Raw genomic sequence first — 23,656 nt, 5'->3', positions numbered from 1 at the left:
AGTGCTTCATCAATCTACTATCACATAAAAATAAAACTTGCTCTATAGCCCAAGTAAAAACCTGGCAGTTTTGACAGGTCCTTCACAAGCTGCATACACTTAATAAACCATATTTTCCATCAGTTTTGCACTTAGCTCTTGACAGAACATGCATAATGTATGTGTAGGACTTCACAAAGTCCTGTAATATTAAAAAGAAGCACCTAAAGTTTCAGCAAGCAAAACTGAATATAAAGAACCTACAGGCAGCAGCTGCAGCAGAGAAACACTTCTCAATTACTGCCTTATAGGATGCTGATCTCCAGTTAAGACATGACTGGTTCATCTAGATATTTAAGCACAAGAGGCTGTATACCTCAGGTGAGCTCACTAGAGAATTGTTTGTTTTCTTGGAGACCACTTGAGAGAAAATTAAGACAGAAAAGCACCTGTCTGCAAGCTCGCACTTCATGTGACCAAAATTTTGTAACTATTTTGCAACAGTTCTTTGCAGACCTACAGAATATGGACAAAATTTAACTGCAACACTCACTTCAGTCACATTAACATTTAAGAGAAGTATATTGATGCCTTTAGTTCTACAGCTGTAGTGTAATGTGCACGGTTAAGTCCTCCACGGGTCACACACCTTCTCAGTCCTCAGCACTCGACAGAGTAATGGCAGGTGGAGGAGCAAAGGAATATGACTATGCTACCTCCACCTTCCCACCCCTTTCTGTTTTTCCATTACTTTCCCCTAGAGAGGGCTGTGGATACTGTAATGTTTTGGAACAAAGAACTGAAAGGGTAATTAAGGATCTTTGGATGTTGTGGGTTTCTGTCTGCCCCTCTCCCCCATTAAGGATCAAGTCAATTTTGTTGTTGTTGTTGTTGAAAGTGATGGCTTAATCTTTCTTGTTGCCTTGAAATACTTATTTAGTTTTAGAAATTGGAATGGAATTGTAATAATCTAAGAGATTAAGACTCACATGCAGTGTACTGTTTCTTCTAGGAAATGTAATATATTCAGGCTAGAATTCTAGGCTGGTAAGCCTTTCCCAAAGCCATTTAAAGTAAAAAAAAGCCAAACAACCATAAGGTACCACCTGCACACACAGTCTGTTAACCAAAATGTAACTCACAGTAGAAAATAGATCACATTCACATGGGCAGTTTCAGTGAGGGCTGAAAGATGCGCACATACCCAGAGATAAAAAAAAAAGTAGGAGACAGATAAAGCTTTAGGGGGCAAGGGATTCTTTACTCACCGATTTGTGCTGAATGTCCTCTTCTGGCCATATTCTTGGATCTTACAGCTTCCTTTATACGATCTACTTCTTGCTGATACCGCTTGCGATCACGAGAAGCATTCTCTTTGGCTTCCTTCAGTGCAGATTCCAAAGCTTTAACTCTTTCAGCTGTAGCTCTAAGTCGCTTCTCCAGTTTAGGAAGTTCGCAGCGAAGATCAGCATTATCACGTACCAGCTACAAAACCAGAATTGATTATTTCCTTGGTATCTCTCTTCATAGGGAGAGCTAACCAGATAACCTCCCCACCCCTGAAGAGGCAAAACAGTAGGGTTACTATATTAACTTTGCTTAAGCTTTTAGTAAATCTATATAGTTCAGTGACATTAAGACTGTCATTTGAAAAGTCAGGTACTGTGGAAGAACCTGCTACCCAACAGAGGCACCTCTTCCATCAGAGACAGGCAACCATCCCCTAGACTGACGCATGAAGTCTAAACTCAAACTCTTCAGTTTAAATGCAGCTATTTTGTTATACACCCACATGTACTTAAATTAGCTAATTAATTTATGTTACAAAACAATAGGCTAAAATTTTCCTGTATCAAGAGACACACTTAAGATGTAGAAGTATCTACTTATAAGTTACTTTATGACCAATAGGCAGGTGCTTCTGTAATAACGAACCTGGAGCAGTTTTATTAAAATTTGAAATGAAGCCTCACTGTACCTGCTTGTGAACCTTTGTAAGCTGTTCAAGATTATTCTCAAGGAAGGAAATCTTCTGTTTCTGTGCAGCACTGCCTCCTGTATCATCTGAGTCGATCTCAGCACTCTGCAGTAACAAAGGCACCGGGAGGGAGACATGAGGCTGAGTACAAATCTGATCTTGAATATTAGGATCAAGCCAGAGGAATTACACCAAATAAACACCAGTTCCTAATTTAGTTCTGAACTAAAATTTATGTAACATTCTCAGAAACAAGCTTCACTGTAACACCACATTACCTTTTTCACTCTAGTAGCCAGATCTTGAACAAACAGCTTCCGAAGATTGTGAAGAGTCTGAAGTTCTTTTGCCTACAGTTAAGGACAAGAAATTAACAAAACAACCCAAACAAACTCTGAAAGAAAAAAAAAAAAAAAGACAAATATTGACATTTGCTTTGGAATATATTCTATCTTACCACAGTCTCTTCCAAACCCTTTAAATCTTGCCTCGCTTGTTCCCGTCTGTCCTGCATAACCCTAAAAGAGAATAAATTATTCCTGAAATATCCTAGAAAAATTAAAAATTTTAATGTTTTAGAGAACTAAACACAGTGTTGTACAAATGAAAAAAGTCTTTTGGTTAAAGTCTTAAAGATGTAACTAACAGATGACACCACAGTCAGAAATCTGTATGGCATGGCAGGGTGGGATTGGGGGAGCTGCAGAAGGAAAGAGGGATATACTTTTAGTATTGAATATAAACAAGTACATTCAGATGCATAAACTATAAAAGTTTCCAGAATAGTAAAAGACAAAACTCTGAGAGTCAGCTTCAGAGTGAATACTTGGGGAGATCTTATCCTACAAATGTTCTTAGCTCTGACCAGCCAAGATCATAAGTATCGTGTGACAGATTAAAAATTTTCTCTTTGGTTTGATTAACACCTCACCCTCAACACGTTGGCAAAACCAGCATCACAAACAACGATGTCAGTGTACAGGAACATAACCTGATGATTATCAGTGTACAGAGCCGCTGTCTTGCCAGTTAATGTGAAAGCATTTTCTGCACAGGAAGTGTTCTTTCTCAGAACTGTAAGTCAGTGCAGTTATCAAGATGACAGAATATAGGAAAGGAATGTGGACCTCTCTTTTTATGACCTGAGATTATAATAGAAAGGCCAAGGGCAGAATGAAAATGAAGTGTTCCTGTTAATTAGTTAAAAAAGCTTCTTTTCCTCTTGAAATTTCTTCTCACTCAGTTTCACTACTAGCTCACAGTTAAATCCGTAAATATTTGATATAATAAAATATTCCTAATAGTGTCAGTATCCTATCCGTTTTCCAGACCTCTCTGTATAAGTAGTTCCAGGCATCTTATACAACTCCAAATTAAAAAAATTGAAGTGAATAATGTGCATTGTTCCTGGCCTGTCATTTGCCATGTGCATTTATGATAGACAATGGAAAGTAACTGGATTCAGAAAGGCTGGAGGAAGACACAGAATACAAAACTAATTTTTAAACTTCTTTGCAAATCTTTTGGAGAGGAATGTTTCTATACAGCAAGTGCTTTAAAGTGGTCAATGCTAGATGTAGCTGAGCGTGCAAACTGAAATAGGAAGCAATAAGGTGCTACATATAGCAAATCTTGCAAGACAAGAAAACCTATTGTAGTTAATGTAAGTTTTGTAATCATTGTGGCATATAAATCAATCAAAATAAGATGGATTCACAAGACCAGAGTACTGTTAGTTAAAATTTTAGTCTTAAACAGGATAAACGAAAAAAAAAGTAAAAAAACCAAAAAAAACCCAAGCATTGCTTCTTGGTTACCAGCACAGAACAATCAGGTCCCTCTGATTACTTCAAATTCCATGATAAAAACCCCTGAAAACCACTGTGTGTGTTTTAAACAGCCAAAAAGCACTTTTCAAAAAGTACTTTTAAGTATAATGTATTTTTAGCTTCTGTAAAGATAAATATGTATGTACCAGAAAGGGGTTGCAACTGATACACTTAGAAAGACTTCCAGGAGATTAAGGTCAGCTTTCTAGAAGCTGAGAAGTGTTTTCCAACTGGATACTTACCTGCAAGCAGAATTTAATTCCAATTTTTGCACTAACTTTTGAGTCTCTAATTCACCAACACATTGTATGTAGTTAATCAATGAAGCATGCAACTGTTTAAGAATAAACCAATTAGAGCCACCTAACAAGGTAAATCACATAAGAACCATAGAGAGAATAAGGGAACACAAGAACCAGTAAAAGAGTCAGGAGATTTGTTAGAAGACTCTTGTAGTTTTACAGAATGCAGTATGTAGCCGCAAATTGAAAAGTTAATTACTTCAATCCATAGCATATTAACAAAAAAAACCAGTTGTGGCCTTCATATCTTACATAATTTTACTTCCAATTTTAAGTATTCAGGCAGTGAGAAGGTTTTAAAAAAGGTTCAAGAAGGCCTCTCTTTAATAAGCATACTATAAAGTGAAAGGCACTTCATCATATTAGGTCACTAGTTTATAGAGTAAGTGTCCCCACACACATTTGTTTCATGTGTCATTATCACTTACGTAAGCTCATGAAGTTTTCTGCTTTTTTCCTGATCGGTCGCTTTCAGCTTCTCGTGCTCGACTCTCAGGCGTTCCTGTTCAAGCATCATCTTCTGGTTTTGGCTGAACACAGACAGTAAGTATTTCATCAGCTGAAACTCTCAGACACCACATTCAGTAACAAAATAGAAGACAGAAGGACAGTTCTGGAAGAAACTCTCGCCACTTCCTTCCCATTGTACTGTGCTTCTATACTTGCACAGTCCAGAGACATTTGGCACCACTAAAATAATGACAATTACTTACTCTTGAAGCTCAGTGATGAGCTTCTCCTTTGCATCAACTTCATCTCTCAGGCTACTGATTTGTTTCTGATGCGTCTCACGATGGCTCTGAATTTGCTGCTCCACAGCTTGCTATTAGTAAAAACCAGAACATATGAAATGCTCTGAGTTACCACCAGACTTCACTCTGTGGGGATTTGGGTCATTGGGGTTTTCTTTTTTAAAAAATTAAATTGGTTTACCTTGACTTCATTTGCAGTTTGAACCTTATTTAAGTGCTCTTTCTCCATCTCATGGACCTTTTCTAGTAGGGACAGAGAAGAAAAAACACATTTTAGCCAGGTATCTAGGCAATCACATGGATGATGGCACTAATTTCCCTCTCCCTTGCCAACACCTTACAATTTGGAAAAAGTCCGCTCCCGCCACAAAAATCAATTAAATTAGTAACATCTTTAATCCTATCAATAACAGTTCTTGCAAACAGCAAACGTATTTTACCATGGATTAATTCTGCATGTTCAGTAGCAAAAAGTCTTTCTATAGGTCTACCTTTCAACTTAAACAGAACAGAGCAATTCCCTATTTATCACTATATTCTTAAAATGGTGGTGGTGGGTGGGGTGTAGGGAAGCACATCCTACCCTGTGCTCGGAGTTGAACTAATTCTTCATTAAGGGAATCCACAGATTCTTCCAGCTGCCTCTTTTTCTGTTCCACATTCTGAAGATATTCAGTCAGTGACTTGATCTTGGCTTCATGCTTGTGGAATGAAAAGATTCATTTACTTTGGAACTAGGTACCATAGAATTACATCTGCATAAATGGTTCATACTTATTTTTTACACAACAAGTGACCTCATCTCAAAACAAAAATGGTGCCAACTAGACTCTCAGAAGAATATGACTACTCAAGTAGATCTGTAATGTAGCCTGTAAGACAATGTCTTTATTCTGGACTGGCATGAAATACATTTTTGGCTGCGAGAAGAGATATTTTGAATGTTAAATACTAACAGAGGCAAGAGAGGCCCACTGTACTTAGACAATTGCCCTGAAATATGCTTCTCCTGATTTAAAAATAAAAGAGGATTATCTGTATGTAAAACAAAATACAGAAATATTAAACTGCATATGTAGATTACAGTTATCAGAAGTGTTAGAAGTCACATTACTTATCTTTTCTAGCATTCACATTAAAATGGCCTCTCTCACATTAGAAATAAATTTAATCTGCTATGCAAACCTCCTGAAATTTTACTGTGCTATTACCTCTCCCACTTCCAGCTTGAGGCATTAGCAGGCAGAGTGCCCACTAGTCACTGCTTCAGTAAGACTTATATTTGTAAAGAATCCTGTGATGGAGAACACACAGACTCCAGTATCTAATACAAGTACTACAAAAGCATTAGCAGGCTACAGATATTTTGCAGAAATTCTGACATCCTGTCACACTGAATTACTTAGAAGCATCCAAACCAAAGAGTACTAAGGAAAAAGCTGAGTCTTATGGCTGTTTACTCACAGTGCACTTTGTTAGGTGCCAAAAAAACCCTGCAACTTTTTTTTCCCTGATAGGTTAATGAATTGAACTTATAAAGAACACTGTACACTGTAGAAAAATATTTACCTGTGAGATCCGGAGCTGGCAGGCAGCCAACTCCTTTTCATTTTCTTCCATTTTCTTATTGCTTTCAGCCTGTGTGCCTTCTAACTGCTTGCAACGCTTCACCATTGTTTTTACTTCTGATTTCATTTTGCTAATGTACAGTCTTGCAACTGTGAATTCTTCATCTATCATGCCAGTTCCCTCAGGCTGCTGAAAAGGGTGGAATAGCACATTTAGAAAGCTCAGATAACAAAAGTGAACTAAAGGTGCACTGGAGCAGCTAAATGTCCAGGACACATCCCCAGCCTCAACTGATAACCACAGAACTTAAAAAAAACCCCCAAACCCTTATACTGTATTTAAATTTTCTGATTGATTATTTAGCGGTTTGCACAAAGATGAGTTGCTTGAAGAAGGAAATACAATTCACGATTGATTTCTAATACTGCTTACATTCTTGCCCTATAGCCATCTTCTGGATTTCTCTCTTATTTCATGCCCTCATTCTGTTTTTAATACAAGTATCATCCTGATTGTCTCTGTAGGTTTGTATTAGATCACCAAGACAATGCTGTCGATTAAGACCTCTTCATATAGCAGTTTGACAACATGAATGAGAACACTGCTTCAGAAAAAAATCATGCCTGCTCTTCCTTGTCTATGCATAATCAAATTCTGTCTGGAACCTGATTAAGTCCCCATATAAGGAATGGAGGAGCTTATGTCCAAATTATTAATATACATGAAGCTTCCTATGGTGGTAATTTTTACCATACTAAGAAAATGCCCCCACCTATCCACAATGTATGTGTTTAATACACGGCACTAAAGACAGCCGCGATTAACTCTTACCTTGACATCGTTATTTCCTACTGCAATTCCAATCTCTGCAAGATCTTTTAGTAAGGAGGCCATCATTTCTGTTGCTCGTTTCTTTTGATGGTTGGTCATTTCTTTAAGTTTCTGAAGCTCTGCATCTATACTGGCTAAAGTGACCTACAGTAAAAGAAGTTACCCTTAATTAAACAAAACACACTCTTGCTCCTGGAATTAAGTTTCATACTATTCACAGAGTACCAGCATTTCTTCTGAAAGAACTAAAAAAATATTGGGGACAGCGACCTTCAACTCACAAAATATAATCTTAAAACTCTGCAGCAACATTAGTGTTATCACTGCTAAACAGCATTCAGAGTTATATACGATTAAATATTGCAGGGAATCACATTTATAGAAAAAGGGTAAATGGACAGCAAGTCCAACACTTTTCACCATATTTTGGTAAATGAAAACAATTTCAGCTTCATATGCACAGCTCTTAACTCTTCCCTACTTGCAAATCAGAAAATGACAGTACTCTCCCAGCACTGAGATTTCATAAGCACACCACTTACTCTACAGCACTTTTTCAGCTGCTTTGAGCTGCTGTGGTTGTAGTGGCTGCAGCTCAGCAGCTCACATGCTCAAGAGTCCACTATTTGTTGTCCAGTTTCAAAAAAACACCAGAAGTTTTACAGCAGGAAGGTTTCAGGCAGAGATGCCAAAGGATGGTTACTGCACTGGTTAGCTGTGCCAGATTGGGATTTTATCTTAATTTTATTTTTATCTTAATTTTATTTAATTTTGTTTTAATTTTATGACACCTCTGAACAGTTGCTTTCTTGCAGATTGAGAGTTATTAATGACATTCAATGGAAGTTAGTTATATCATCTAGAATCACTACCTATAAACTAATTAGAAACTACATCAATAAAGCAAACAAAAAACCTCCTGCAAAAATCAAGCCATACATTTCAGAATCATACACATACACAGCAAGCCTATTCCAACAGATTTAAAATGCTGCTTACAAGACCATAGATTCTCTTTTGGCCAACTTTCAAGTGATGTAAGCTACCAGTAAAGATTATTCAGCTCAAATACTTAGAAGTTGAAAGAGAAGTTGCATGATCTTGTGAACTTCAACTACAACATTAGTATTCTATCAAGTCAAATCTTACTAACTGAAAATTGAAAGCCAGTCACTAGAAGACCCAGACCCTCTTATTATCATCTTCAAGAACAGAGAAGAATGAGACTTGTGCCATTAATACTGTCTGCAATACCAGCAAACATGCTGATCCTTTCCAGTACTTAGAATTTTAGGATAGTAGGTAGAGTATTAACTGCTTAAAACTGATTGAGGTCTGCCAAATAACTGGCTACCAAAACTGTCAGTCAGTTCAGCAACTTTACAGGTACGTAAGGAGGCGCACACTATTCTGTGAGACTGATGCTGCACCTGTATTTTAACCAGGGTTATCTTTTGGAATACATCCTCAACTACTCCTTTCAGAAAGTAAACCAAACTGCTTATTTTTGAAAGCATCAAGGTAAGTTATTTCACATTCCATACACACAGCAGGCAAACACACATTCTTTTCAAGAAAAGCTGTAGCATGCTCACTGCAACTTCAAGACTGGAAGAAGCAGATTCTTAAGTCAGGATTTCCCCAACTGCACCAGGAAGACAAACAAAACCAGCATGTAATGAAAGAGTTAAGTTTTGACATCTAGGGTATTTCTGAACACTCTTTAGGTAGTAAAATGCCACAAGTGCTATCAAGGTCAATAATCACCATACATTTTTTCTTAAGCTTACAGATTTTAGAAAATAATACCCTGCAAAAACAAATTAAGTTTTAGACTTAAGCTCTCATTTTCCCTTGTGAAATACTTCCAAATAACTAAGAAATACGGGTAAGACAAGCAAAGTCACACTAAAGACTCTCAGTAATTTCTTATCCCAATTTCATACCGATTTTTGATTGAGTTCATCACTAAGCAGTTCATATTCCTTTGCCTTATCTTCTACTTCCTGAGACTTTTGATCATAGTTCACAGCTAGCTCTTCAAGGGCTTGTAACACCTCTTTCACTTCCTCTTTAGAAGCATCATTTTCAGCCTGAAGGCGATTCAACTCTGCTTGCAGGTTGTCTTGGTCCCGTCTGGTTGATGCCAGAAGCTGCAATATTGACAGAGATTTAATAAAATTACAACAATAAATAATCATGAAGAAAATTCCACGTATGTCTTGGATTTTATTAATGCTTTTAGCTACTACAGTAGCTTTATATCTACATTCCTAGTGACTAGCTTCATGCAATAAGGATACCAAGAACAGAATATAATGAACAACTAAATTTACCATCTATATTCACAGTTCTTTAAGTTTTTAAATATCTTAAAAATGGAAGTGATTACAAATGAAGACATATAGGGATAGCAACTAGAAATGCACATGGAATATTTCAAGTTCTCAGAAAAACCACTGAACACTATTCATGAGTCTGAAATTGTCAACAGTTTAGTCCCTAAACTTCCAGCATTTTAACACTTAGCTGCTAAAGAGTAACTAGACAAAGGGTACAATTGCTAAAGCAGCAGATTTATTTATTTAAATTAGATTCAACAGTAGCTCCAGCTTCCCATTTCCTTCTGAATGTGCACACAAGGATTACCATTTTTAAAAAATTTTGTGCTACAGAGAAATAATTTTTCTAATATTTTGGCTAAAGGGAATTTTCATTATTGATAGGCATTCCCCCCCATTAATTAAGTTATATCCCTGTCAACATATGCATACAAATCATTTGAATGTTCTAGGAAGAATGGTCTGAATCAACACATAGATACTTCTTTTTTCATTATGGGCCAATACATTTCCCTCCTCTCTCTTCTCTCTCTGTACTGCAACTGACCAGAAGTAAACCTTAAAACAGATTTCTCACACTAAATCAAGTTACTTTCAGTTTTGACAACCTGCTAACTTTGCATAGGGAAGTGTCTTGGGGTGACTTTATGATGTGTATCCCGTGTCGCTGCCCTATGCCCAGGAATTAACTTTGTGCCTTTCCATGCCTCTAAACTGAGCCTGAGAGGGGGAAGGAAAAAAACTGAGCAAAACTTTTTCAAAGCAGTTTGCAGCTTGTTCAAGGTCACACAGAGACAGCGTTTTTTTTCCAGCTGCGGCAGGGGAGGGAGGAGGTACCCGGCTTGCGGCTGCCTGGTCAGCTTTTGGCCAGTGGTTCAGCTTCTTTTTCTCCGGAGAGAGACTGAGTGTTGAATTTTTTTTTCCTTCCCTGGAATTTCAGATTTTGTCCCTTTTCCACTGGACTATTAGAACACATCAGGAGGACTTTCCACCGGGCACAGAGGGCCTGGCCCAAGCCCCAGCTCTGAGGAGACCAAAGGGAGGACTCTAACACTTTCCCAGGTTTTTTCTCCATAGCGAGAGATTTTATTATTTAGCATTATTTTCCTTTTCCCATGTGTTTGTTAAATAAATAGTTTTATCTCCTTCACTTTCCTTCGACGAAAATTTATTTTTCCCGAACCTGGTGGGGGAGGGGTGGTTGTGCCTTCCCTCAGAGGATGTATTTCTAAATTTGGCCAAACCTGAACAGCAAGACAACTGCTGCTGTCTTTGCATAAAATACTTCCAATTCTTTCAGTCTTCATGGATACTTAAGATCTAAGTAAACTGGTTTAAGTTTAGCCATCAGCACAGTGTAAGCAGGAGGAATGAATAGGCAGAGCATTTAGATAAGGCATAGAAGAAAATTATTGTGCCGTAGCAAGGTGTCATTCTACTCCCTGGTCATAAACTGTGACCTATTCCAAATACCTCCGACTTCTTTAAAGGAAAGACAAACGAAAATAAAGATGCAAGACCAAAACTCACCTCTTCTTGATCCAACATCTGTGTCTTCAGTTTTTCTACTAGTTGGCTCTGCTGATTAATTTCTTCATCCTGCAGTTGAAATAAGACTGTGTTCATTACACTGACAAATACCACTCAGAAAAAATAATCTAAGAGAAAGAAGATGCTAGGTATCTAACTTTTCCTTATTCTGAGATAATTACACAACAAAGCAATAAAAGTAAAAACCAATCCTTTTCATTTCACTGATTGATTCATTAGGCTCTTAACCTGGCATGTATGTAACACACCATGCTTCAGAGACAAAAGTCTTACACCTGTGCTTTTGCAAGTCTTCTCCAAGTTTTTCTAACTTCCAAGAAACACTTAATATTTAATTAAAAGACTTTTTCTATCCAAATACAGTACTACCACTTAAATTTGAGATTATATTCAAATAAAATATCCAAAACATGGGGAAGAAAAAAGTTTTGTCTTCAAATTACTCATTTTCCCACTTCCATTATTTTCCAATTGAGAAAGGATACTCCCTTAGCACCAGATAATGCAATTCGATTTCTCTCAATCAGAATTAAGAGCAAGCACTCTCAGCAAATACTTGAACAAGTTGAGCTAACAAATGAATACTGGCAAATTAAATACGGAATCATTGAACACCCTGAGTTGGAAGGAACTCACAAGGATCATCAAGTGCAACTCTCAGCCCTGTGCAGGACACCCCGAGAGTCACACCCTGTGCCCGAGAGCATCGTCCAAAGGCTTCTGGAGCTCTGTCAGGCTGGTGCTGTGACCGTTTCCCTGGGGAGCCTGTTCCAGTGCTCAACCTCCCCCTGGATGAAGAACCTTTTCTAATATCCAACCTAAACCTCCCCTGACACAACTTCAGGCCATTCCCTCGGGTCGCAAGAGTGAAGAGATTTGTACCTGCCCCTTGGCTTCTCCTCCTGAGAATGCTGAAGACACATTATACAATAATATAGTTCAAGATATATTTTGAAGAGATCTTACATTAAGTAAGAATGGCATACCTTGTCATCCAGTTGTTTGTAAAGTTTGGCAATTTCTTCCTCACATTTCCTTCTCTCAGCATCAGTGAAATTGCCAGTTACTCCAATTGTGGTAGCTGGTTTATCATTAGTAACAGTAATATCCTTGTCCACTGCAAAAGCTTCTAAGTTGGCCTTCTCCTTGTCAAACTGTTCATCAACTGGTACAGTCTCCCCTTAAAAATACACTTAATTTTAGTACAGTTAGCCATGACATATTTTCCACAAAATTACCCTTGAGAAGTATTAGCTACTTCCTACTAACAGTATTGCAGTTAATAAGCAATTGAGTTCAGTTGATTACTTGGCAAAAAAAAATAAGCACTAGATTATCCAAACTATTTCCTGCTTACCACAAAACATTGTATTTCACCCAGTTACTCTGCTATGAGTTCCAAATTACACATCAAACCTTATCTTCTAGAAAGTCACCTAATTTTCCCAGAAGACAGAAAATTCTCCCTTTCCCTTGGCACTCTGTTTTGCTAAGTAGCCATATTTACTTTTACATTGCTTTGCTTCTAATTTAAAATATTTTCAGTTATACTTTTATCCTTTTATGTTCATAAAGCTTTTTCTGATGAGAACACTTTAACTTGACAGAGAAGAAAACACCACATGCCAAGGCACTTCTCTGGTAAATTAAACTAAATTCCTTAGTGCTTTATTCAAAACATTTTATGCAGTCCTCAGAAGGTACAGGCTCTTTCCAACACCTCAGTACCTCCTGTTAAGTATAGTTCTTTCAGAATATTGACATTTCAGGTGTGGCCTCATACCAGCTCTATAAAACAATAACTCCCCCCCCCCCCCCAAAAACAAACCAAAAAAACCAACCCAAAAAAAAAAACCAACCCAAATCCTACCAAACCTATTTCAGCAAACCCATTTTTTTCAGATTTATATCAGGATGTGGTACAGTTGTTTATAAGATTGCAAAATCATATTCTACAGCTGCCAAACTCCAGAATATATCAGTATGACCTATGTTCCTCTCTTCCCAAATTTATGGCTTCACTATTAACTTGCATTTTGCCAGCAACTTGAACTGATAAGAAGTTAATCATTCAGGAAGAATGAACAGGCACACATTTGGTACTGTCAGCAACTTTGGGGTTTGGGTGGGTTTTTTGCCGATTCACGTTTGAGCTTTAAATGAAGGCAAGATCTTGTGATACTGTTTTGAATCAGACAACCAAAGCAGAGAAAACATTTTACTCAGTTTCTGCACTTACAAATAGTATCAGTGTTTTGTCCCCCAAAATAAAAGTTTTACAATGTATGTAACTCTAGCCCTGCCAGAAAACCGAGTGTTGAGCAATCTAACATGAATACACTTTCAGACATTTTTGTCATTACATGATTATTAGAAGTTGTTTCAGTTGCAATAAAGTGAAAAATATCATGCTCCAAAGTTGACTTAATACTATAGCTTTAATATCCTTATTTACTGTCTTGCATAGAGCTCTTAGCTATTTCTGGTAGCCTGAAGACTAATTCAGCGTCTGTTGTCTTGCCTAAAGTCTGCAGAATAATAATGTAACTGCTTCTCACCATTCCTCCACCTGTTGAGCTCATTTTCCAGCCACTGTATGGTGTTACGCAGAGTCTTGTTTTTCTCTTTTTCCTTCTCATACTTTTTCTTCCACTGTTCTGCAGTGAGCTCCACGTTGACACAGACTGTATTCTTAATGGTCTTCGCTCTACACAGAAAAAGCAAAAAGCTCTGAGACTTCATTTTTAAAGAAAATAATTAAAGACTATTAAATAATATGTCCACATACCACTGGTGAAAGCATAAACATTCCCACCTCTTCCAAAACCTTATTTCTATTCCCTGTCAAGTTACTATTCTCTCAATTGGATTGATACAACTGTCAATGGACAGAGCAACATAACTTTGGAAAGCTGAGAAATCTCAAGCTGATTGAATTGGACAAATTCAGCTGCTTCACTTGAAAGAATTCAGGTCAGGACAGTTGCACACAGTTTTGAACAAAGGATAGTATTTCACATCTAGCAAACACTGTCCAACAGAGAGCATAACACTTTTAGGATGCAAACCATCTGGCTTATCTAAGAAACCACTCATCTCAACCAAAAAGACCAGTTACTATGTCTCCACTAACCAAAAGGTGTTACAAGCTACTTAGATAACTTGCAGATGTGATTCTCTACATTCAGCCAGGTGAATCCCATTCAATTAGGTTTGGAGACAAAACTACAGACACTGATAACATATTAATGAAGTAATGTATATTTTTCACTACAGTGCCATACACCTCACTTAATCTCAGTAGTTCTCCTGTTTGGTCTTCTACTACTGAATATCCCACCCCAAAAATCAGAACAGGAAAAAAGCTTAACGGCAGTTAAACATCTCCGTTGCCCTGACTTGACTCCTATAAGTACCTTTCTGAAAAATCTTAGTGAGACATTACTACTAAAAGAGACATGATTTTCTGCTACATTATGTGATTATTACATAACATTTGGTTACTACAGCTGATGGCTTCAGCATAAATTCGACATCCCTAGAAAGTTGAATTAACATACTGAACTAACTGTGGTGGCTGAGACAGAAGTGCACTCTGTTAACTCCTGAAGACATCAAGAGCACAATGTAGTGAAACTACATAGCTGCAGCTGCAAAACACTTTCCAGTAGCTCAATCACTAAATAATAAAAGGAAAGACCTCCCACCTTCTAAAAGGAAACCAAAAACCTCCACTGTTGTAGAACGCAGTCATTACTCCACACTCACTAACTATTCATATTCTGCCAGATTTCTAATCTGGTCTATTTTCCATAATACAAAACTTCTCAGTGAAGACCAGTAGGAAACTATGTGTTGGACTGAAGTGGGAGAGGTACACTAACAGCAAAGACCAGATGGACCAGCAAAACATTCACTGCTTTTGTAATGTGCTCCAGCAAATGATGTGATTCAATCTAGTGGTCAGGAACTGGAGTATAACAACAAAGCATCAATAATAGAGTAGTAAAGAAGAGCTACCTAACAAAACACTTAATTTGAAATGAGTATGTAAAAATTCAGTTACACGACACAGGAATTTCCAAATATCATCTCAAAGTTTACTGGACTGTTAGACCAGAGGACAGGCTCTCCTGGCAAATAAAGGATTCAACTTACCAGGGGAGAGCTCCTTCCTACCTTCTTCCACTTTAGGGAGGGCCAGGGGACAGGGAAGTACTTATAGCCCTGCAAGACTATACATTAAACCACATTTTGAACCAAATTATATGCTCCTCCTGAAAATACAGTCTTCAGGATCCTGACTGGTTTAAGGATTTTTATATATTATGAGGTAAGATAGATCACAACACTTAGCCACATATACACTGAAGAATTACAGAAAGAAAGTAAACATTCTAATTAATTTGGTTCAGGAATCTTAATAGAGCAACTTACTTATTTCTCATTCTACATTTATTCCTATTAAGTCACTTACTCACCTTTGGCCAAACAGAAGAGTAGATTTTGTTTCAGATTCATTGTAAGAAGATGGAGAACAGCAAATAACAATAGTGGTTCTGCAATTACCCCCTAGTGAATCTTGAAGGATTCTGGTCATTTTGCTATCACGATATGGAACATATGTCTACCAAGAAAATGGTTAAATGATCAGTCATGGGTTTTCAGACATACTTAATTTGTTGAAATATGAGCTATGCTTTTGCTAGGTATGACCTTACCAGAAAGACATTAAATTCTACTTTAATTCATTAATAATAAGACTGTATATGCACAGGATGACAAAATTGTACTTCTATGTTTGGTAACCTTTAGAGCACAAAGAAACTTTCAATATGATGCTCGGATCCCTCAGCATTCTTATTAATCTTTACTGTCAATACAGTAAAAGAGTACTGTAGAATACTGTAGAATAATGGCCACCTGCAATGCACTGGCTCATATCACTGAGATTGCTAAGAATTTCTGCATGATATGTTCAGAGATGCAAACTTTTAAGTATAAAAAACCAAAACAGAACACTTACACTGCTTTCAGCCAGTGCTGAGATGACATTTCCAAGAGCAGACAAAGACTTGTTGATGTTCTTGGCCTCATCCAGCACAGCACCTTCTGCTCCAGTTTTACTAACCTATACAATATTTCAGGACATTAATAAATGCATCTTCAAAAACCACCTTCAACATTTATCATAAAACTTACGTAATTTCTCCACTTATAAGTCAGTCTCCCTAACTTTATGAGGTACACATAAGCAAGCTCTTCCTCAGACTCTTTCTGATTCATTATCAATTTCTCATTCAAAACTCAAGTGTCTGAAGATGTTTCTCATATTTTTAACTGACGTGAATATTCTCCCTGCAAAATACACCTTTTTGTAGAAGATAAACATAGTTAAAAACTTCTGTCAAACTAACAACTTCAAATGTTTTTTGAAGTTTGACAAAAATATTGAATTCTTTAAAAGTAAGTATGTATTATGAATAGTTTGTCCAGAGATCATCCATAAAACCAAACTACCTCACTCCTCTAAAAACCCTAACAAAAAAAATTATAAAACCCAAACCACAGACCATTACTACCCTGGAAAATTCAGCAGAGTCTTCACGAGCAGAAATTTGTGAGAACAGATTTTAGAGACTGAATCTGACCTACATGAGTGCTCTAGGAACTTAAGTAGGTATCAGCAGAAATGTGAAAAAAATCGGACATGGTGCCATTCTATTTACCTTACCTCTTTTGCCTCAAGGGCTGAATTTGACTTACAGTTCTATAACCCTCCCTTTACTATTTCCACCAAGCCATGATCATGACTACAGTTAAACTACTTCCCTGTGCTTAAACTGACACACAGCATGATGAAACTCCATGTATTTCAAAGGGACTGGGGAAATGCACAAAAGTAAAGTTTGAAATGGTGAAAGGAAATACAGAGAAAGGAGATCAGCAACCCAGCCCTTTTCTTTAAAAGAAAAAAAGACTCTAACTAAAGAAACACATTCAGAATAAACACAGGATCAGAGACAACAATAAGGTCATAGTACAATGATGTAAGGAACAACAACAGCAAGCAGAAATGACTGGAAAAACTGGGGACAAAGACAGGGCTAAACTCAGAAGCAAAGATGAAATGTCAAAAAGCCAGCTCTTAAAAGACCAATTACAGTATGTATTTCCTCCCATTTTAAGCCACTGACAGGAAAGCAAGCTGTCATTTTAATCAATGTTAATCAGAATTTCAAATTATGAAACTTAGTATCACTACATAAGAAAACCCAGATATTCTGCAACCATAAAACTTTATTCCTGTACCTGGCTAACCCACACACCTGTACACTTTTTTTTTTGCACTCTCAGATACCGAAACTGAACTCTACCCTCTTTCCCCACCCTAGTCCAGATTTACAGTCACTGCAGAAATGCAGATCAGCTTAAAGTGGTAGTATCTAACAGCCAAGCCAGCCTAGGATTCAGAAACCATGTTTCAAAGTCAAAATTAACACACCTCAGAGATTACAACTGAACAATCAGTATTACACTAACATAAAATACTTGACTGTATAGAAAAAACACAGAGCTTTTCAGAGCAGAAAAAGAAACTTATAATTACCTTCTCACTACCTGCCAAGTCCACAAGGTAAAGTTTTCCACTTAGTTTCTGTTCTGTTTGAGTATTCTCTTGTTTTACATTAATAAGAAAAATACTATGACTTCGGGAGCTGTGTTCATTCATATCTATAATTCAAAATAAACACGTTGTCAAGACGATTTGTACAACCAATCTCACTTAAAACACCACCTTCCCACAGTGCAGCAAGAGATCCAAAGCTACTGAAGCTGTATAGTGCAATCTCTCAGTGACAGTAGAACTACAGGCAGCAAAACGAATGGTATCATCTAATTGAGTAAGAAAGATCCAGTTTTCCCTTGGGCTCCTATTAATATCACATGTAAGTTCACTCATCAGGTTTGCTAGCTTGTCAACTACGGATTTCACACATTCATTTACTTTATTAGAACAGAAAGTATATTTAGGTCTTGATAGGAGAGTTTTGTAGACCTCCAGTGTACCACATTTTATCCTTCTGTGAAAATGTTAACTGGCCATAGCCTTTCATCCCTGTCTTGTACTGCTCCTTCTGCTGTGAAACATTAAGAGAAAACAAGACTTGTTGAATTTAAAGTATTATTTTAATCTATTAACAAAATTTAAGCAGACTGCAATCCGAATGAGAACATCTGCCTATTTCTTCCTCCTTTTAAATATAAATCTCTCACAGTTCTAAAAGTACCAGCTTACTGATGTTAAAGAAGCAAAGAACAGAAAATAATATTCTATCCAAATTTCCTTAGTACAGTCCCCATTTCGGAACCTTCTCACTTAGGAGCAATGAAGCAAAACTGCAAGACTGAATCATTCCTTAAAAGGAACGTTGTATTTTTCTTTTTGATCCTTAACTGAAGAAATGAGAAGAAAACCCTTACATTTTCTTAATGACTGTATATTCTCTCTTCCTGAATAAAGAACTAGACACAGGAAGACTGTGCAACATCCTCTAATTGGCTCTGAGACTTGTCACCTCAGTTGCTAAGAACTCAAGTCTTACTTTGCAGGCACCTACCTACAACTTTCCTTGTCTTCTCTAACCCTTCTGGCAATTCCAAATCCTGCTTCTTTGTGGGAATTTAGAGACCTATGACATGGCTCCTTGCAACTCAGCTGCATGCTACAGCCAAAAATCTTGGGATGCTGCTTAAATCTGCAGCAGGTCTGAATTCTGATCAGCTGCTCTTAAAGTATGCAACAGAATGATCAACTGTGGACAAGCCACGCTTACATATTTCTAGGTTAATTGAAACAAATTCCACAAACTGGGATTTTGCACTATTCCTAAAGGAGAACTACACCTTTTTCTCCAGTGATTCATAGTTCCTCGATGATGACTTACTTTCTCCTTTCAATCCCAGTGTAAGCAACATCATCTAACCAGAAATGAACTATTTGTTTCTGAAAGACATACTGAAACTGCTTATGCCTGACCCTTTCAAAAACCTGAATTATTTAGCTCACTGGTTTTGCCTTCCCTACTTTTTTAAGGTATACCAGAAGCAAACAGATAAATCACTAAAGGGAAACAGAAGATGATACTTACTTGTAACTGCTACATGTCGATTTGATTTTCCTTCATCTATAGTATCCATAACTTCCTCTGGACTACATACAAAACGCTCTGTGCAACCCTTCGGAAAAAGAAAAGGGGGTTGCGAAAAATGAGACCACACCAACAAGGAAGAAGTAAATGGTGCACACTAGAGAAGTGCAAGATGAAAATATATCAGACTGATGCTCACCTTCACATAGGGAACTCTATTTTTGTCCTCATGAACAGAAAGATTGGTCTTTGAAACTGGAAGACAAACCATTCCAAAGCTAAAGTGAAACTGAATGAAAACACTGTGCACAATGCATGCCCAAGCCATAAATGCTACCTCTCAGCAACACTTTACAAAAACTTAACATACAAGAAACCACCACCACTGCAGCTTCAGTAATATTACATAGATGAGCTGTATGCTTTCCCATCATGATGTGTCTTTATCATGCAAAGATTATTAGCATAATGAATACCTAAGTAACATAAGGGGCTTTTTTAATATGTTTCTCCAGAATAATTTATTTTATATGTTCAATACCAATAAAAGTCTTACCATCCAAAAGGTCCCTTATTTTATCCAAGTATATTTCAAAATATGACACCTAGAAGTAAGAAGAGGAACAGAGATACATCAGAAAGCAAAAATGCTTTGCTTCTTGATCACGAGGATCCAGCATGATTACTATGACTTCCCACATAACACTACATCCAGCTCAAGTTCTTAAGGCTGAACTAAAATACACCTTTAAGAAGAAACTGTTTTGATCAGAAGTTTCAACCACTATCAGCACTGCCACAGGTTATCAGCATAGTTTCCATCAATGTTCAATGAAACAAAATTAAAGTGTTAAGATAATTCTTAAGAAGAATCAGTTACTTCAGAAATAACTCAGGTTATCATGTTTCCAAGTTACAGGCATTTGAAACAGATACAGAATAGCCATTTACCCACCGACTACCTTCCAGTTTTAATACAGATTAAATAAGTAAAAATGAAGAAAAGTTTACCTTAATATGAAACTCAAGATTCTCATCCATGGAGTAAATATAATTAAAAATATCTTGCACTATTCTTGGAATAATGCCCATTCCATCTGGGTCATGAAGCTTCCCCTTAACAGAAAAAGATACGAAACAACAAAAAATTCATACTCAATCCAGCATTATAAACAGTATTCAAACACAAAACATCTGGTTCAGGTTAGCAGACAAAATGCTGACAAGTATGATGCACTCACTCTAAGTACAGTCAACCATCCACTTAGCCCCAGCATTCCCCACAAGTGAAAAGAAGAGCCTCAGAACTCTCCCAAACTACTACAAGCAAAAATATGTTATTGATATTATTCTTGTTTTTCTCATACTGCTACTGACGGCTGAAAAACCCTACACTAATTGCCATTCTCAGTCCTAAAAAAAATAATGGGGTATCAAAATGTTGCAAGAAAACAAGCAGACATCTTATTTCTACAAAGCAAAGACTACTGTGATGAAAAGACATGACAGTGACAGTAAGAGGAAATTATTTTAACATTTCTTACTTCCATCGTGTGTGTCTTTCCAGATGATGTTTGCCCATAAGCAAATATTGTACCATTGTATCCCTCAAGTACATCTAAAGGGAAAGAGTATTTTCATTAGCATTCATTTCCTTCTTCTAAAGGTAAGTTGAATTAAATAGAATGCAAGCAGGCAGGTCCTGAAATGTCCAGCAAGTTAAATCACTGAATGTTTGGGAACCTTGTGCTAGAGTTAGGGGGAGGGAGTGTGTTCCTCCCTACATCTTTTAATGCATTTTGCAATCACTGACTGTGTCTTAGAAGCTGCCTGTGCCAGAAGCATACGTTTCTTCAACAGAAAAATCAGGACTTAACAGTGAGGAACAAAAAGGAAATTGATATAATCGCCAGGCTGAACAGATGGTCTTTGGTATCTCAGAAGAAACCAAACATGAGAACACCATCATATTTTCCGCCTTCAGGAAAATTTGTCATGAGAATGAGCAATGCCCTAAGTTATAAACATCTTGCTCTAAGGCCATAAGCTTCTATTTCAAAGTTTTGAATTGAGGGGTGAGGGGCTGGTGGGTGGCTTGTTTACATGTAAGTTACTGTAGAATCACATCCTGCAAGCAAACTTTTATTTTCCAAAAACAAGCACGAGTAGATACTCCAAATGGTGAGGTCTTTGACACTCCATCATACCCGTTAACCCATTTGTTTCACCACTAGAACTCACTTGCCAGTCGATGTAGCACAGCTCAGAAATGCCACACAGAACCCAGAGTTTTACATGGAGAAAAGGGGCAGCATTGCAATTCTTAGCTAAATCCAGTTTTTAAGAAGCAAACTTCTGATCTGAGCCTGACTACTATTTAACTCATTAAACAGTTAAATACTTGCAGCAGCACGGATTTCCCACAGCAATTCATTCTTCTAACGATGAAGATCTCCATATGTTTACCCAATATTCTCTTGTCACTAATAGTTGATATTTCAGGGGCTTCTGACAAGGCTTTGAAAAGCTGTTTTGAAAGTTGGGTCAATTAGAACATATTGATGCCCTCAAGAAATTAATCAATTTTATTTTCAGGGAACTAGTTAATTGCTTACTACAAAAACTTACTGTGGCATATCCTTCTTTGTGACAAGACTTGATTTTCTGAAGTTACTAGGCCAATTCTGACAATTTAGTTTTGGAGAAACTGCACACCCTGACATGCACAGCAATAACTCATATTTCACAATTTTCATTTCCTCTTACACTCCTCCAAACAAACTTCTGTATGATGTTTTTCACCAGTAAATTTGGGGGTACGGGGGGCCTATGGGGAGAGCAGATGACACACCTCAAACCTATTAATAGCAGTTATTATGATTAATTTTTGACAAATTGTTTCAAACTATCATTGCAGAGAACTGTAAAAAAAACCCTAAAACATAGCAGGTAAATGTTATCAAATGTTGCAATCAACTGAAACAGCAGGTTAAGCACTGACATAATTTAATAGCTCAACTACAGGATGACTGTATAGTGCTACAATCCATGTTGGCACTTATTAAATATTCCAAAGATAAAAGGCAGCAATAAAGTATTAGTTTTGAACACCGAAATCCACAGGAATATGGTATTTTCTTATGGTAAAGTTGCTCTTCCACCTTACCTTTGACAATCTTTTTAGCACAGTCATTGTATACTTGTTCTTGTGATGTGTTTGACTGGAATACACGGTCAAATATATATGGCTTGGACTACAAAAAAAGAAAAACATAATAGAAGAGTTATCAAAAAATGCTGGAAGTAGAACTGGAAGGTGTTTGTTAATAGTTTAGAAGTATCCTACACTGTCTCAGCCCAATCTTCTATTTTAAGCACTTGTAGCGAGGAAATCAGCTTATACAGTGCTGCCTAAATCTTCACACGCTTGCTTAAGGGTAAGGCCTTGAATTAAATATATTTGGTTTTAAATTGTTATCTAAACAGTTCTGCAAAACTACTCTGCCACATGACCTCAAGTTACTTGATTTACAAGGTAAGCTAATGCCTGGTCTGTACATCTGAGAACCCCTTATTTTCTTCTACTCTGGTAGTAGGTTTACTCTGGTAAACACAAATTATTAAAAACAGCTTATACCCCATGACACAGAGCATCTGGCTTGGTAGTATTTGTTAAAAAACCACAAAAAGAAACATTCAATGCAAATTATTGTGCCACATAAGATACCATGAAAATAAAGCTCCCCACGCAGAAGAAAAGGCTATATTGGGGAAGACCTTTCACAAGACTCATTTTGGAAAAGACTATATGAGGAAAATCTGACATAATTTTGAGAGGAATGCTGGGTATTGCTTTGTTTTAGAAAGAGATTTTCATAACAGTTCTAGAAAAGAGATTTTCATAACAGCTCTAAGCAGCTGACAATCCATTAGGATATAAACAATTACGCTGATCTTACAAAGCTCAAATTTTTGTAGCACTTTCAGAGCTTGATTTCATAGGTAGCCAAGCAGATGGGAGAAGTTTACCTAAGAACCTAGGTCAGTTAACATTGTTAAACTCCCTGCAACTGTTAAGTGTTCCATCCTGCCTAAATTTAACTCTCTATCATCCTCCCACAAGGATATTCTGGAACTGGCTCTCTGGCAAAGAAACAAGTATGGCTTCCATCTTTCATCCACCCACAACATTTCCCCTCCCTGGCCCCACCTTCCATTTGCCTTTTAATAACATCTAGCACCATACCAAACAAAGCTTTCTCAGACTAAACATATTTATCTGAGGCCTTGAATTCAGGTGGATGAGTGCCCTCTTGGAAAAATAATTACATGTTCACTGTATAAATATGTTCAAGAAACCACAAGACTCA

At 37.1% G+C, this 23,656-nt stretch overlaps 1 protein-coding gene across 2 annotated transcripts in view; it reads right to left on the bottom strand.

The window, feature by feature from the left end:
* KIF5B (kinesin family member 5B) overlaps positions 1 to 23,656 on the bottom strand; it is a 35,746-nt gene that overhangs the window by 4,620 nt on the left and 7,470 nt on the right. The window contains exons 2-24 of one of the 2 annotated variants that reach the window (XM_048293610.1): positions 22,453 to 22,540; positions 20,831 to 20,904; positions 20,298 to 20,402; positions 19,843 to 19,891; positions 19,486 to 19,541; positions 19,287 to 19,374; positions 17,744 to 17,868; positions 16,160 to 16,264; positions 15,615 to 15,760; positions 13,692 to 13,840; positions 12,120 to 12,313; positions 11,113 to 11,181; positions 9,187 to 9,393; positions 7,241 to 7,384; positions 6,410 to 6,598; positions 5,424 to 5,541; positions 5,022 to 5,083; positions 4,802 to 4,911; positions 4,517 to 4,618; positions 2,415 to 2,475; positions 2,236 to 2,307; positions 1,958 to 2,062; positions 1,248 to 1,464 (exon numbers count right to left, since the gene is read on the bottom strand). In XM_048293610.1, coding sequence (XP_048149567.1) covers positions 1,248 to 1,464; positions 1,958 to 2,062; positions 2,236 to 2,307; positions 2,415 to 2,475; positions 4,517 to 4,618; positions 4,802 to 4,911; positions 5,022 to 5,083; positions 5,424 to 5,541; positions 6,410 to 6,598; positions 7,241 to 7,384; positions 9,187 to 9,393; positions 11,113 to 11,181; positions 12,120 to 12,313; positions 13,692 to 13,840; positions 15,615 to 15,760; positions 16,160 to 16,264; positions 17,744 to 17,868; positions 19,287 to 19,374; positions 19,486 to 19,541; positions 19,843 to 19,891; positions 20,298 to 20,402; positions 20,831 to 20,904; positions 22,453 to 22,540 — 2,635 coding nt within the window. The remainder of the gene's footprint in view (positions 1 to 1,247; positions 1,465 to 1,957; positions 2,063 to 2,235; positions 2,308 to 2,414; positions 2,476 to 4,516; positions 4,619 to 4,801; positions 4,912 to 5,021; positions 5,084 to 5,423; positions 5,542 to 6,409; positions 6,599 to 7,240; positions 7,385 to 9,186; positions 9,394 to 11,112; positions 11,182 to 12,119; positions 12,314 to 13,691; positions 13,841 to 15,614; positions 15,761 to 16,159; positions 16,265 to 17,743; positions 17,869 to 19,286; positions 19,375 to 19,485; positions 19,542 to 19,842; positions 19,892 to 20,297; positions 20,403 to 20,830; positions 20,905 to 22,452; positions 22,541 to 23,656) is intronic. The other variant, XM_048293619.1, reaches the window with a different exon arrangement.

Source organism: Corvus hawaiiensis, chromosome 1, assembly GCF_020740725.1.
Source record: "Corvus hawaiiensis isolate bCorHaw1 chromosome 1, bCorHaw1.pri.cur, whole genome shotgun sequence".
Taxonomy (NCBI): Eukaryota; Metazoa; Chordata; class Aves; order Passeriformes; family Corvidae; genus Corvus; species Corvus hawaiiensis.
This window is presented reverse-complemented; position numbering and strand designations above follow the sequence as displayed.